Below are 15,734 nucleotides of genomic sequence, written 5' to 3'. Positions count from 1 at the left end.
TTTGAAATACCTACGTGTGAAAATTACAAACCTTATTGCAGGTAGTGGTATAAATAAATAATAACATGATTAGTACGTAATATTTGGCATAAATACCACTCGTGATATTTCAAAATTGTCTCAAATTTCACTCGCCTGACGGCTCGTGAAATTACGTATAACAATTTTGAAATATCACTTGTGGTATTTATGCCAAATATCACTACAAATCATGCTATTACCTATACAAATTATCAAGCAGAAGAAATTTCAAAGTCAACTAGTGACGGGCAGAAGTTTTTCAAAAATAAATAAACAAATGTACAACTTCTTTTTCTTCTTCTTTATGGTCGGCCATTTGTTTCAAAATTATGACACGATATACGTGCGGTTTTTTGCGACGTATAGTTGCGATCTTTCCTGCTTTCCCAAGTATGTTACCATTTTCTTCTCAAACGCGCATATATATGCTCACAACAAGAGCCCATATATATGCGATACAAACAAGTATGTGTACATATGGGGTCACAGAGAGTCGTCGTATAAGAGCCACCGAATTATACCGTCAGCAAAAAACCCATTCATGTGCGATAGAGTTGAAAAGTAACTTCACTTTGAATCAAGGATGACCGCAATGGCCGTGTTAATGTGCAGCAAGGTTTGGTTCTTATTCATTGCCCTCACAGTAGTGGTGGTTGCTGGCTCCACGACAACGGATTTATTAATTGGAATCCATGGATTGTCTCTTGAGAGACTGTGTACGCTATTTCACAAATGCTGACCGAAACAAAGATCGATTCAGTTAGAAATATATAGCGTCTGAAGGCCAAACACGACTCATAAGCTCGTGATGATGTGAAACATCACCTTGAGAATCTTGCTTCAACAGATCGGTTTTGCATCACCTTTTCTCCTCCACGATCACGTTCTAAGCCTCCTAGTCTCGAAGCTTTTTATTCTTTCCCTCCATTCACTCTATTGAAATTCCATGTTTCTTTCTTTGTATACTCTCATACTTTAATAGCTTTCTACCTGCCTCTCTTTCCTTGCTCCTCCACTGTAGGCAAAAAACCGCCCGTATATCGTGTCATAATTTTGAATAAAATGGCAGACCATACTTCTTGTCTTCTCCTTGAGGTTTATTGTTGTGATGAATCGCTTCCTTTTACGAAGCAGTGCTGTTGGTCAGTGTTGTCCACTTCTAGCATAACCGAGCTCTCAGTTCGTAGTTGCCTTCTCCTTAAAGTCACCTTAGGGACGGACCATTAGAAAACTAAACTAAACGGGCGAAGTACAAAAAAAAATTCGCGCAAGGGAAAATTTGATTTAAAAAAATTCTTGCACGCCAATTAACCCTAAGAAATATTCATGCAAGGGCCTGAAAAAAATTCATACAAGGAATTTGATAACGAAAAAAAATTCCTGCGGCTCGAAAATTCCCCTCCCTCCCCCCCATAATTTTTCTAATGGTCCGTCCCTTAGCTTTACCTTTTGTTATTTTTTTAATCTATTATTATTGTACGAAACACATTATATTTGTTTTTGTTGGTTATCGGTTTCTGTCATAGTGTAGTATTACCTAGCGCAGCTAAATGCAATCCGACGACTTCCTTTTCGCCTAGCCTATTACCTTTGTCTAGCCTATGAAGACCTATGAATGACCCATGAATTTCGTGATTTTTTTAAATCAAAATTGATATGAAAAATCTCCGTTTTCATTTTAATCGTTTAACTGTGGCATATGCTGTCATGGAGTAAATGGAAAACCAGAATTCTTCTTGCAAAGACGAAAAATCGAAGGATTCTTTCCAACTCGACCGGTTTCACTTCACGTATAGCATCCCATCGTTTCTGTAAAATATTCCACCATTGTCATGCCACGGAGGTCTGTTACAGGTAAAGCCATATAACGCACGTTTGGAATCTAGCAAAAGAAATAGACAAAACTTGTACCTGCGCGGGCCAAAATACCAAAGGATACTTTTATAAAATTATCAGCGTAACATTACTATTATAACTATAATCACCATCATCATTATCGTTATTATGTTTACGATTATATTAACGATAAATGGAAATAAATTAGTTAACTAGTACTGGTACAACATGACGAAAAGCTGATATGCCGATAATTTCAACTCATTGACCGCATCCACACTAGAGACGGATTATCCGTCTGAAACGGGTTATCCATTGGATAATTTGGGTCAGATAGATAGTACGTCTTAATTTGAAAATAGAACGGTCTTAATTTTGGATGGAAAATCCACCTGACTCTATCCATCTGTTCTCCCGTCAATTTTGAAGGATTTTAAAGATGGATTATCCGCTGGTGTGAAAACAGCCGGTACGAAATTTCCTGGCAAATATTCCCATCACCTTGAATGAATTTGTTCCGAATAAACATAATATTTAACAATTATTCCTCGAGCCTGAATGGGCTCTGAATCAACAGCCCATGAGGGACGACGGTAGTTTTCCATTTTCTCTTAGGTATGGAGCTACGATCGCGCGCGCAAAGCGCCTATGGAGGCTCTGCTATATAAAATGGGCGAAAAGCAGTAGACCATACATAAGAAGCCCTTTGCCGAAGACATAACGACAAACTTAACTGCGGAAGTTAGGACTTCAAACAAAGCCCGTGTTTGATTGAGATGAACGTCCGACGTTAGCTGTATGTTATGGAGCCAGAATATTTGCATGATTAAATCGTTCGTTGCTTACGATAACAAGATGATTCCCACTGACTAGAACCACCACACTCTAGGTTATCATGGCCATCAAACACTAAAAGAAAAAAAAAAAGGTTAGTACAATTTGAAACTGGAAACTGGAAGGTTATTATAAGACCTTACAAGGAACCTGTTTTGAACAAGGCCACCTACGTTTGCTCTGCCATTTACGGGTAGGGCAATATGTAAATTTTCGTTTGTTTAATGTTGGATAAAAAATGAATATAAAAAAAAATAAATTGCCTCACTGTACATTTTAGATTTTACATGTTCTGACCTCTGTAACATTTATCATAGATTTGATATCCCTGATTGATACTGGTACAATTGTTTGTCTCCCATTGATACGGATAGATACAAGAAATGATCATTCGTGGACATCTGCAAGAAATAAAGCAGGCTAATGAGATGAAGTTTAAGGTGAAGGTGAAGGTGAAGAAGAAGAAGAAGAAGAAGAAGAAGAAGAAGAAGAAGAAGAAGAAGAAGAAGAAGATGAAAAAGAAGAAGAAGAAGAAGAAGAAGAAGAAGAAGAAGAAGAAGAAGAAGAAGATGATGATGATGATGAAAAAGAAGATGATGATGATGATGGTGATCATAGAAACTTAATAAAAGTTATTTGGAAAAAGATAGCTCTGTTTTCTGTGATATAATTTTCAAAGATGAAGGTAACTATTTAAAGTCTGGTTCAGAAATTATGGTTATTTAATCGTCTTTAACGCTGTCTTCTCGATTGTCACATTTACACCAATTTTAGCCGTCTAGATTGCATCAGTTTTAGGGGAATGTAGGCGAGAAAGTAAAGGAAGGTTGGGAATGTTGCGAAATAAAACTCGCCTTGTAAATAAGTCATTAAAAGCTTAATAAATGGTTCAAAAGTACGTGTGGATGAACGATCAGTCCTAATAATGCTGCCCCCACTCTTCAAAGTAATAAGGCAGCTTCATTTTTCTCGCATGAATCTTTTTCCACCAGAAAAATAAAAACTTAAAAATGATAAGTTGTACTTACAGTTTACCGCTACATGAGGAGTTGAAGTTTTCTCGTCCACTTGGAATCTTGAAATCAGAAAAGAAAACGATGATTGGGCACAAGATTCTTTTGAATAGCATGCGAGCAAGCTCTCTCTGGGATGCGGGCTGGGCGAAAATGCTCAGAGGGTGTTTATTTATATTCGGTGTCGTATTTCTCGTAAGATCTGATTAATCAGATTTTAACAGCTCAACACCCGACCAGGCCTAGGGACCAGGCAAGTAAACACCGCCATTAAGCTGTCTCACCTTTGTCTCATTTTTGAGTTTTTTGTCTAGGCCTCACTATGAAGGCCCGTTCTGGTCAAAATTGCATGATTAATTTTTCCCTCTTGATGAATTAATTTGATGAGTACCTGCTATTAATATTTTGTCTGTTTGTAATTATTTTTTCCTATGCCTGTAATTATTTTCATGTTCTTTTTAACTTTTCCATGCGTCACAATTAATTTTTTTATGTGCGGTCTTTATTATTACGCTTCTTTGAAATTATTTTTGTCCATTACACAAATTATTTTACGGTTGCGGATTAGTTTTTTGTATGCTGTAATAATTTTTTTTGGATAATTAATTGATTTTGTCCTACGCAACTCATAATATAATGATAATTTAATTTTTCCCATTCGAGAATTATTTTTTTGTTAGTCATAATTATTTTTTCGTAGTTTTGGCAAATGTCCCATAAGCCTCTGCGGCGAAGCTCTTGCCATGTGCTTTCTGAAACAAACATGGCGTCTTCAAACCATTCCAACAACGATCCCACTTCTATTTAGTCCATTGCTAGCACTGCAATCGGCCACATCCAACAGCTTGTTTCGCTAGTGGAACAAAGGCCAACAGCGGCATCAACGTCTTCAAACGAGCTGCAAGTAGCGACTCCACGAGCTGGTACTGCTTTGGAGGAATTACGAAGGCGATTCCCAACAGTTTCAGCAAGGTCAAGCAGGAATGCTGCAACAGGAAGGTATGAAAGATCCAATACTTTCCGACCGTATCCTAACGTGAGACGCACAGTTGGGAGACCATTGACGTCTGAAACAGTCTCGAAAGATATTGTAATCTTGGATTTTGGAAGAGAGAAAATACCAACAAAATCCGAGAAAGCTGAATAGGTCGTTTTCATGCAATCTCGGGAGACACAAATAACAATGGTGAAATGAACAAATGCTGGTGGACAAACAAAGCGAGCTAATGAGCGATCTTTTGTTTACCGTCCACCAGTATGGCGGCGATGACGTAACGTGAAAACCACCTATTGGAAAGATCCGGCAGAATCATTTCGGGTTTTGACATCAATAGAAAGTGGGATGTCAAAACACTTCACAACGAAATATCACGTTTTTACCAGGTTATATGGAGGGACTGTATTTTGAAATCGTCAAGAATAGTGGCGGCACCCTGATAAGACCAAATCTCCCTGCAGGAAAAGACATTGATGCTAAGCTTCTACTCAAATCAATTGCCCCGTCAGGATGGGTATATCTTAGACTGCTAGAGGAGCTACCAGATTCTTTCATGGATCCTAGTGATAAAAAACTTTTAGTTTCTCCTTTTGCTGTTGAAGACACAGGTGATCCGGGTGATCCAGGCTTGTGTATAGACTTGACCGATGCTCCAGATGGAGTAGGATTGTCTCGTCAAAACTCAGCAAATGACACTGAATCCTCTAATCCAGACGAAAGTTCAACACTCAATGCCAATGAGAGTCAGTCACAATCAAGTTCTTTGAACATTAAGTCAATTATCAGGGGTGCTAAAGAGGGAGAGTTGAGTGACCCCGTAGAAGTGCTCAAATATCTACCGAAGGAGATAGTAACTGGAAGACCCTTAGAAGTCACAAGCTCAGAAGACACCATTGAAGGAGAAACAAATTACATAACAGTCGACAGAGACAATATACTAGAAACAACATTTGCTGAACTTCAATATATATCCAACTACAGACTAACATTCCAGGTGGACTTTATGGGAGAGGAATGTGTAGATTATGGTGGGCCACGAAAAGAATGGATAAGATTAATGAACCAAGCCATAAAACAAAAATACTTTGACCATGGTTTAAGGCCATTGTTGGCAGAAGATTATTTTGATGTTGGAATAATGATGGCAATAGCCATGCTTCAAAATGGCCGGCTGCCTTTGTTTGTAGAGGAGGATATTCTGCAGCAAATTGTTTCTGAAAGCGCGTGTTTGGATCCTTGTGTTGCCAAACTTCAACAAGGTCTCGAAGAGCTGGGAATGTTATCAGCCCTTCAGGAGCTGCCAATGTTGATTCATCTCCTGAGACCTCAAGGACAGCAGAAGTTTGGAGTGCAAATGCTGCTTCACATTTTGAAGCCACAGTTTTCAGAGGAGGGGTCTAATGCACTCAAAAAGGAAAAAGAAGTTTATCAACTCTTTGTTAGATATGTTCGTGAAGTAGGAGCTTCCAGGAGGGTATGTGGAAAGACTACCCTTAATTTGAGTCATATTCTTCAATTTGCCCCTGGTTCACCAGAGGAACCCGTCCTTGGTTTTATGCTTGCTCCGTCGTTGGAGTTCATATTACCCACAGAATTGAAAGTTACAAGTCAGCAAGGACTTAGTGAAGGGCAACACCCAAATGTGGAGGGTGGCTTCCTGCCTCTAGCTCATACCTGCACCAATTTGCTTCAGGTTCCAAGACCGACTGATGCATTGCCTTTGCCCTCTACTCAGAGACTGTTTGCCCTGTATGACTTGGCATTCTCGCAGTGTTACTTTGGCAAAAAGTAAAATGGTTTAGAGTTACAAGGCTAGATTGCTTTATTGATTTATGTTATCAAAAAGTCACCAAATTTAGTAAGTTGAGTTGTCCTCATTAATGCAAGTAAAGATATGTTATTCTTAAAATTTTTGAAGAAATTGAATTTAAAGTTTTTCACTGACAATGTCATTTTTGTTATTATTTTGTGGGTCAGTTATTTGCCAAGGGTGGAGATACATACTTTTTGCAACTCCTCTTATTTTGAAAGGAAAGTACTTTTTCCTAGGAGCTTGCTTAATATTAAGTATGACAGTTTCAGTGACCAGCATCATTGATTAGTGTCCTAAGACACTCCTTTCTTCAAGGAATGTTTTGTTACTGTTAGTCATCTAGGTTAATAAACATGTTGATTTGTCTGTGTGTTGTCATATAATTTACCTTAACCCATTCGCTCCTGGAGATTTTGCCGAAAAACGCGTTTTGAAGCTAGTCGAGTGGTTTTCTGGTCACTGTCGTGCTATAAAGAGCTAAAACTTACCACAAACCGGTTTACAGGTCGTACACTTCGCGGCCTTCTGATCCAGATGCAAAATATCAGCTTGCGAAGTTCGGGCATGCGCAGAAAGCAAAATTTCGACAGTTTTTGGGTTTAAAAGTGACACAGCAGTCTTGACTTTTACTTTTCGCTTTCTCTCCTCCCTTCTTTTTTCGCTTTTCTTGCCTCATTTTTTTTTTCTCTTGCTGGGTATTTAGTAGGCTTCATTTTGGTGGGAAGAGTTTTTAGGAAAGCTTTCAGTATCCTAGGATTAGGTGAAAGGAAAGGTAGGTGGGTAATAGAACAAGATTTTCATGGAGATTTTCAGGTCAATGTCACGTGGTTTTTTGCTTCTTTCTCCGGTGTCCTTGACTGAATTGTGCTCATTCTGGTATGGTTTGAAAGATCTCTTCACTCTGCACAAGTTAGCGAAGAAAGTTGTCCTTGACCGTTAAAACTGATGATGTCACAAAGGGTAGAAAGGACCTGGATCCGCACGGGCGGTTACGGGCGGTTCAGGGGTGAATGGGTTAAATAAACACTACATAACAATCACCTTGAACCCGTAAAGCAAGGAATAGAGATGGAAAAGAATGTTCATTGTAACAATTGAGAACATTTGAGGGGGGAAACCTTCCCACTACATTATGTACCAAGCAAAGGACACTTGTTTCATCCTCTTTTTTAAATAGTTAAGTGATTTAATGTGGAACTCAATCACCCTCCCACCAAAAACAATAACCTTTCGGTTTCACTGATTTTATGTAGGATTGACAGTAGTCTGAGTTCAAGGTACTGCACTATCACTACCCATCCCTTAGGGAAACCCAGGGAAGCGAAGGGAGTTAGTGTAGGATGCTGTTTATGGGGTTGTCCAGGCAATCAAATCCCCCCTCCCAGAGGGGGATCATGTTCAGCAACATGAAAACACTCCAGAGTACAAAACGGTACCATAATAGAGCTTTCTTGACTTGACTAACAGAAGTAAAGTTTGATCATGTAAATTACGTTTTTAACTGTGAAATTATTCTCATTTGTTGTGAACAATACAATATAATAACAAAAAGATAATTGGGAACGCGTTTTTCAACAATATTATTTTGATTTTTCAACTTGCCACATGGCTAGATTGTTACTGTGTGGTCTTGCTTCTAATATGAAGTACCACTAGGGATTGGATTAGCACTTACAGAATGTCTATAACAATAGTGGCAACCATTTCAGTCTTTGTGTGGTAAAACTATACAAGGAGGGGGAGAGGGGTACTCTCCTATATAGGCAATATAGGTATGTGCCGCCCTTAAGGGTGTGGTTTTGAATTCGTTTTGGTCCTAAAATGTGCATAGGATTTCACATTATGGTTTTAACTCGAGTATGGTTTATACCCGGTTTGGAAGTAAAACAAACAAATGTAAACGTTTTCAACCCAAACTGAATTAACAAGACAGAGAACCGAGTAAAACATATCATTCAAGTTTCACAGCTTATTCTTATTCACTTCTGAGGTTGGGTCTTAAAATGCATGTGGAAAAGTGGCAATTTTTAGTCTGAAATAGGGTTAGGGTTTCAAGAACCAGTGGCACATCCCCACCAAGAATTGCGAAGAGTACCTCCTGGCGATTATACAGGCACACAACAGATTAAAACACAATTAGCCCTAATCACACTACCTAAATCAGACATATATAAGTCCATGCAGTGCATGACTTTTGGATACTAAAACTCCTTCATTTCCCCAACCTTCAGGGTAAAATAATATTATTGTTCTTCAAATCCCGCTGAAAGTCTCCATACAACACTGTACTTGCCTGAGGTCTCCCCCAGGAGATGGTTAAGTGCATAAGCATAATAAATAAAATTGCATCGCTGATGATTGATTCCTAATACAGTGTAAGCACCCCATGAGACACAAAAGTGAGACATTATTGGACAATTAAAAGTATTTAATAACATATTCTAAAATGAGGCCTTTTACTTAGACAACATCATTTTACCAAGACTTCAGTTTTCTGTTTTTCACTGGTAGAACTGGTAAAAGGTAGACAGTCCATTAATCTGAAGAATTTCTCAACAACAAAGGCCCCCAATAACCACACACACACAAAAAAAAGTACAGGGGCAATGGCATCCTTAGTATGGCTTGCAGGCCACTTTGTATCTTGGAATTTTTGAAATGGGATTTTTACTGTACTGTAATGATTAAAATACAGTAAAAATGCAATTTGAGTGTACAAATAACAACTGTCAATAGCAATCTTGCTGAAGTATACAAGTATGGACCCATTTGGGATTTACATCGCCCATAGTATTACAACAAAAGTGTTAGTGTGATTGGTTCAATTCACCCTAGAATACTTAACTAGAGCAAAGAAATCCATTAACGACCTCAATGCATTGCAAGTAAATATCTTTTCCACTGTTTCCATCATTTGTGAGAGGATCTGGAAGTTCTCCTTTCTGTTCTTCTGAAAGGCTGACCAATGGTGGATCAATCTCTACCTGATAATCCGCAACCTCCACTGAAAGCACACCATCTGGATCTACCCCGTTCAATCTCAGCCTCACTCAGTGCAGTATGTCCAGAGTGCAAGTTCTCTAACACACCCCTCTCCCACATTTCAAGTGGTGAATGGTTTCGTTCAGTTGATACTGGCCGATTATTCATTTGACTGACAAGCTCCTCTAGAGAATTCTGTATTCTTGGAATGTAGATGTGATGTAAGCTGAAAATATGAACATCATTTAGGACATCTAGGTTGCCTTCATCTTCCAGTTGTTGAAAAACACGGGAATAGAATGCTAACACCCCAGAATAGACATCACGATGTGTTCTCTCAACTCGAGAGTTATGGACAGATGATCCAGTAATGATGCTGCCTCTGCCTGGTCCGCGGTGCTGTATCATGTAGGCACCAACATGATAATTCTCCATACCATAGTCACATCGGACGCGTGAGAGTAACCCCCATTTCTGCACCGCATTTTGAAACAAAGAAAGGACTGTTTCTGCTTTGTTATTGTCTCTGCAAGCAGCATACAAAATTAACCTTGTTTTCCCATCAATACAGACGTGTGTTATCAACTTGTACCTTATTAATTTGTGGCCGGAATCTATATGCCATAGGCCGTTAGGGGTTGGTACATAATATTTTCTACGGTGAATAGTCATTCTCCAGCGCAGGGCAGTTGCAGCAGGATCCATACGTCTTAAACAATCACTTACTCTCCATCTTTGAATGCTCCAGCCTCTACTCCTCAGGGCTCCTATAAATCGTCTCCTACCAATGTTGGGGGTAAGGGGTCCCGTGCTTGAACTGCCAGTTACGCTTCTGTAAATTTCATCCAGTTCGTCATCTGATATTTCTGAATAGGCTGGGGTGTTCACACCGAGTTCTCTTCGTCGCCGCTGAAGGGTTGAAAGACTAACCTGAAGAATGCCAGCAATTGCTTCCCAAGAAAAATAAAGCGATCGTAAGTGTTCGAGTTGGTCTTTAGTTATTTCATAGCGTTTACGACCTCGTCCTGTCTGTGAAAGATCCAGCGGTGCAGAGTAAGATATATCCAGTGAGTCATAAAAGTCTACATTGTTGCGGCCTTCTATCCGACTTGAAAGCAAATCAGTTATGTGGGTTAAAGAATTCTTCAGGTGCTGCACAGGAACTTGAATCGCATTTGACGGAATACCAGTAGCATTTGTGAGACCATTCGACAAGTCATTCAGCAGAAATGACAACGTGCCCGAAGCATCCACTAATCGACTCCTCGTTTGAATCAGAACGTCTGTCTCTAACTCATCAGCACTAGCCAACAGATTAAGAACGCTTTTTAGATTCTGTAAGAAAAGCGCGAACCCACGTTCATTTCTCTCTCGTAACACCAGCGGGCGTGACCGACGAGTACGAGCCGCCATGTTTGTTTTAGGTGCATTACCGCAGAGGCTTATGGGACATTTGCCAAAACTACGAAAAAATAATTATGACTAACAAAAAAATAATTCTCGAATGGAAAAAATTAAATTATCATTATATTATGAGTTGCGTAGGACAAAATCCATTAATTATCCCAAAAAAATTATTATAGCACACAAAAAACTAATCCGCAACCGTAAAATAATTTGTGTAATGGACAAAAATAATTTCAAAGAAGCGTAATAATAAAGACGGCACATAAAAAAATTAATTCCTGGTGAGGAAAAATTAATTGTGACGCATGGAAAAGTTAAAAAGAACACGAAAATAATTACAGGCATAGGAAAAAATAATTACAAACAGACAAAATATTAATAGCAGGTACTCATCAAATTAATTCTTGAAGAGGGAAGAATTAATCATGCAATTTTGACCAGAACGGGCCTTCATACCTCACATTTTCGCTTGGACTAAGTGACCCGCCAAACGCTTTGGCCGCACGGAATAATGAGGCCGAGAGACTAGGCAAGGCGGAGTATATCAACGAAGTCCACCTTTGACCATTTGAGATATGTAGACAAAATAGGTCGGTTTGATGGTATAATAGCAGATTGTGACCCAGAATTACTCGACGTTACTGCCGCTGTCAGTAATTCGGGCCCCTAGTTTGTGGTTATGTGTTATAATATCAACCCCTTGACTCAGGCCGATAACCCTCATAAATCTACCTTAACCACTAACCTGATAGAATACAGTATGGCTAACTTTCTTTCCAGGCCCCAAGACATCAACGCGGAAAGAACCTGGTGCAATAGTGATTATGTATGGAAGGTTATTATGCAGATAATACCGTCCCATAATATACAAATACTAATCAGGAAATGAATTATACTGATGCATAGAACCTTACGGGGAGGTTAGGGGTGGAGCGAGAGTCCCCCAAAGATATTCGTCCTTTTTTTGACTGTTTGTTTGACTGAGATTTTCAAAATACATTGTAATTTTGTACCAGAATTAATCTTTCTGTAAGTGCTCAATATTCTAGTGACGACGGTTACAAGACATTAAAATGAAGGATCATGACGCATGTCATCGTGTTTTTTTATGCAGAAATACATACAGAATTTTTGCACATTAATTTGTTCAAAAAATATCAGCCAAATGTTAATTAAAACAAAAATAGTACTTAGCTATTTTCCATGTGGTCTCAGCGCCATCAAGACTGAAGAAACACGTCGCTCTGCCTCAAAAGATTTTATTAGCGTGCAATATAACCACTTATGACGTAAGCATGGAAGCGAGGCCTAATGGCCACCATATTTCTCGCAAACTTAAAAAAAAGTAGATAGAGCGGAGAAAACAAGAACAATTTGTGATTTAGAGATTTATAATCAACCCCAAGAGATATTCCTGGAGCGGTTACAGTAAATGAACGTGCGTTGGAAATTGGACAGTGAAGAAACTAACCTTCGGCAAAGATCGTTTGGAAATAAATGATCCTATTATCGGAACGATTATTACAAAGCGCAGCTGCGCAGCATTTTTGAGAACTATTTTTTGTCGTAGTTAGGTGCTCTTTTGGCACTTTAAACAATCTAATTGCGATGTGGCCCTTAGGCCTCGCTTTCACGGCTTACGTCGTATTATTGTGTATTCAATCTAATTATGCAAATGCATTATGTTTTATGGTCTATACTATTCATGCGACGTTTCGTAATCGATTGTACACCAGTGATCACACGAGGTAAGAACAAGTTAAAGAATTAAAAAATCATCCATACCCTCGATCTGAGCTAGTTTATGAATTTCCTGGTCACTTAATTTCCTCGCCTTGATGATAGTTTCATTAAAAGGAACACAGAGTACTGAGTTGAAGCAGTAGTTTTCAATCCTTTGCAAATGATGATGCTTTGTTGAGCTAATGCTTGCAACCAATGACCATCCACCCCCTAGATTACCCGGGAAAGATAAATTGGGACAAGAAAAGTAAATTAATTAACGAACAAACAAACAGCCAAGCAAACATCAACAACTGAACAACAACAGGAACTGAAGTAAGAAAAGGAACATTTCTTTATCGGCTACAAAACAGAAGTTTTTCTTCAGGTAATGTGTATTAGAGTTAAAGTGAAGGTAAGTGAACAAGAGTCTGCTTGATTCGTACTGATCTTGTGAAAAAGACGTTTAGCTTTGAGCAAATTATTGATTATAGCTAAAAATGTGATTAATTATGACAGCAACAATTAGGTCCTGCCACACTCCGAAGTTTTCGTTGTTAGAGTTTAGCCTGTCCACAGACGAAAAGAAAATTTTGGGTCTAGCTGTGAGCAGAATAATTAGAGTCAGCCGTCTCGAAATTATCTGTAAATCAGGTAGGTAGGTATTAAGGTATTGCTGATATTAAATTTTTTATGTGTATATACTTGTACACGTACCGTACTTTCCCCTATCACAATACACTTGGGCGTCTCTGTCTCCGATCTTCAGCCAGTAGTAGGTGCTTTGAGCTTGTGGGAACTCCCGGAGAATTTCCGCGCAAGATCCGAAGCCAGGATTCTGCGAGAAAATTGAACTATCCATACTTATCAAAATTTTGTAAATAACAACTAACCTAGTGGAATGAAATACTAACCCGTGTAAAGTAAACATTATTTTAATTTATAGCTACCTGAATCAAAATGCTGATAAATCCATGAAAGCGACATGAGGGGCTGTTAGTAATAAAATTTACAACACAAGTAAAAATACCTCTAGCCTGGATGCTTTGAATACAAATTTGCCGAAAAAAGTGAAACATTTAATTGGCATTGGACAAAGGTTTTAGGATTCAAAGCCAACCTGGACAAAAAAAATACCCTTGCAATCTGAAGGGGATACTCTAAAAATTCCTCACAACCGCTTCCAGTATCGAAATGTTCAGTGCAACCATACACCACAAAAACTCAAAGGTGGTTCTTGAAAGAGACGAAATGTTTAGTTTTTGATTTTAATTTTTGATGCGTCTGACCTTCATGTAATTATAAAGCGGACTTTTTGGTAACGCAAAACTATACAATTATGATATTTCTGACAAATTATTCCCAAATATAAAGGATTAAGGGAATGTGCAATAATTACCTGGAGGGGCGGGGGGGGGAGGCTGGGAAATGGGTGAAATATGCCCCCAAAACTAAGTCATGCCCCCCCTCTCATTAAGCAAAAATTAATTTCAACCCCCCCTCACATAATGATAATATTAAGGCTACCCCCCCCCCCCCTAACTCCCCACCCCCTCCCTTGAAAAAAGTTTCCTCCAATTGAATCTCTCATACCTAGTTTACTTGTTGGATTTCTTCCTCCGGTACAAAAATCACTTCAAATGCGTCGAAGAGTCATTTGAAGAGTCATCAGAATCACTGGACTCTGAGCTTGTGTCGTCTTCGCATAAATTGGGAGATTCCTCATCTTCCACAGCATCTCTGGCACTAAAGTTTCCGCGTGCGTGGGTGAGAACTCAGGAATTCCTGTCTGATTGAGCTTTTTTTTTGAAGCTCAATTTTTATTTATTTTTATTTTATTTACCATACTTTAAATTTGTATTGCTATTAAAATTTCAACAGTTGGGTTTTTCATTCTGCTAAATTATGATGCCATGTGCGCTAACGTTGGCATCTTTCTTTTTCATTGAATAACATTATAGTCTGCTACTTTTCCAGCTTTTAATTAAAGTTTCCTGTTTTATTAAATCCTAGTGCAAATAAAGTGGCACCGTTTTAACATATATAACAGAGGCATTCCTTTCCTACTGCATGACAGATAGGAAAACAACAGCTCATAGATCAGAACACCTTAAAGTTGATAAATTTGTCAGTTTTATTCCAATGTTAGTATTTATATTTGAAATCTAATAACTCCTCCACTACTTTTCCAGTTTGCAAAAAGGAATGAAAAAGTAATACCCCCCGTATGTATTAAATTTTACATCCAACAACCCCTCTCACTCGTTGTCATTTTCTCCTATGCCCCCCTTCTAATTTTCCAACCTTCCCCCCCCCCCCCCCCCCCCACCAATAGGTAATTATTGTACAGTCCCTTACATTGGCTTAATGACAACTGACCTTTCTATGCCTTTCGGTAGTGTCCTTATACAGAAATCCTTCCATCGGCACATACTCCACTGGGTGAGTAAATCTGCCCGCATCGTTCAATTCACATAACTTATTCATTAACCGAAAATTGAAACTCTTGCAACGGAACTCATACGAACACAAAATCACGCATTCAGAGAGACTTGCACACGTTTTTATATAAATAACGTGACCAGTCAGGTAATAACCGTATATTGATACTGACTGGACTTGACATTGTTCTAAGCCATGTGTCGTCATCATTGAACATCTGATGATAGTGGTGATAAAGATAAACGCGACTAAGTGCTGCATCATAATATCAGCTTAAAGACCTGAAAAAGTCAAGCAACGGATCTATTCAATCATTATTATTATCATTGTTATTGTCATTGCTATTGTCGTTGTCATAGAGAGGAGAAGTTTGGACACGCAAAGATTGGAAAGATTGGACACCCAAGTTCGTGATCGACTTTTCGTCTTGTTTCGGCTATTTCACGCAGTGAGACCGGATTTACTTCGAGATATCTCGAGATCTCTTCGAGTTCTTTTTGCTACATTAAATATTTTAATTTATTCGAGGAATAATTATTTAATATTCGTTTTGGCTTACGCGGGGTTTGAACCGACTCATCCACGACCCGTCGGATCAAACGCTTAGTTGAAGGATTAGCCGATTGCGTCACCGCGACCTAACGCAGTTTATCATGAGAAAATTAGC

General features: G+C 38.7%; 2 protein-coding genes across 2 annotated transcripts; one reads left to right on the top strand and one right to left on the bottom strand.

Annotated features, from left to right (window-relative positions):
- Positions 1–1,802: 1,802 nt before the first annotated feature.
- Positions 1,803–15,398, bottom strand: LOC140926231 (uncharacterized). The gene is made up of 7 exons (XM_073376006.1): positions 15,005–15,398; positions 13,343–13,463; positions 11,649–11,710; positions 3,720–3,766; positions 2,989–3,092; positions 2,704–2,766; positions 1,803–1,903 (listed from the first exon to the last, which is right to left on the bottom strand). Exons 1-7 carry the CDS (start codon positions 15,329–15,331, stop codon positions 1,803–1,805), a joined length of 825 nt encoding a protein of 274 aa, XP_073232107.1. The 5' UTR covers positions 15,332–15,398.
- LOC140928668 (uncharacterized) lies at positions 4,361–6,861 on the top strand. The gene is made up of 2 exons (XM_073378444.1): positions 4,361–4,703; positions 5,163–6,861. Exons 1-2 carry the CDS (start codon positions 4,688–4,690, stop codon positions 6,491–6,493), a joined length of 1,347 nt encoding a protein of 448 aa, XP_073234545.1. The 5' UTR covers positions 4,361–4,687; the 3' UTR covers positions 6,494–6,861.
- Positions 15,399–15,734: the final 336 nt, after the last annotated feature.

Source organism: Porites lutea, chromosome 2 (genome assembly GCF_958299795.1).
Source record: "Porites lutea chromosome 2, jaPorLute2.1, whole genome shotgun sequence".
NCBI lineage: Eukaryota > Metazoa > Cnidaria > Anthozoa > Scleractinia > Poritidae > Porites > Porites lutea.
This window is presented reverse-complemented; position numbering and strand designations above follow the sequence as displayed.

What these genes read in the sequence shown, in the direction of transcription:
- LOC140926231 (XM_073376006.1), bottom strand. Translation starts at nt 15,331, where the DNA reads ATGATGCAGCACTTAGTCGCGTTTATCTTTATCACCACTATCATCAGA. An exon ending in CTACCGAAAGGCATAGAAAG is followed by an intron (nt 13,464 to 15,004) that starts GTCAGTTGTCAT and finishes ATTTTCTCGCAG; the next exon opens with AATCCTGGCTTCGGATCTTG. An exon ending in GTGGGAATCATCTTGTTATC is followed by an intron (nt 1,904 to 2,703) that starts GTAAGCAACGAA and finishes TTCTTTTGCTAG; the next exon opens with ATTCCAAACGTGCGTTATAT.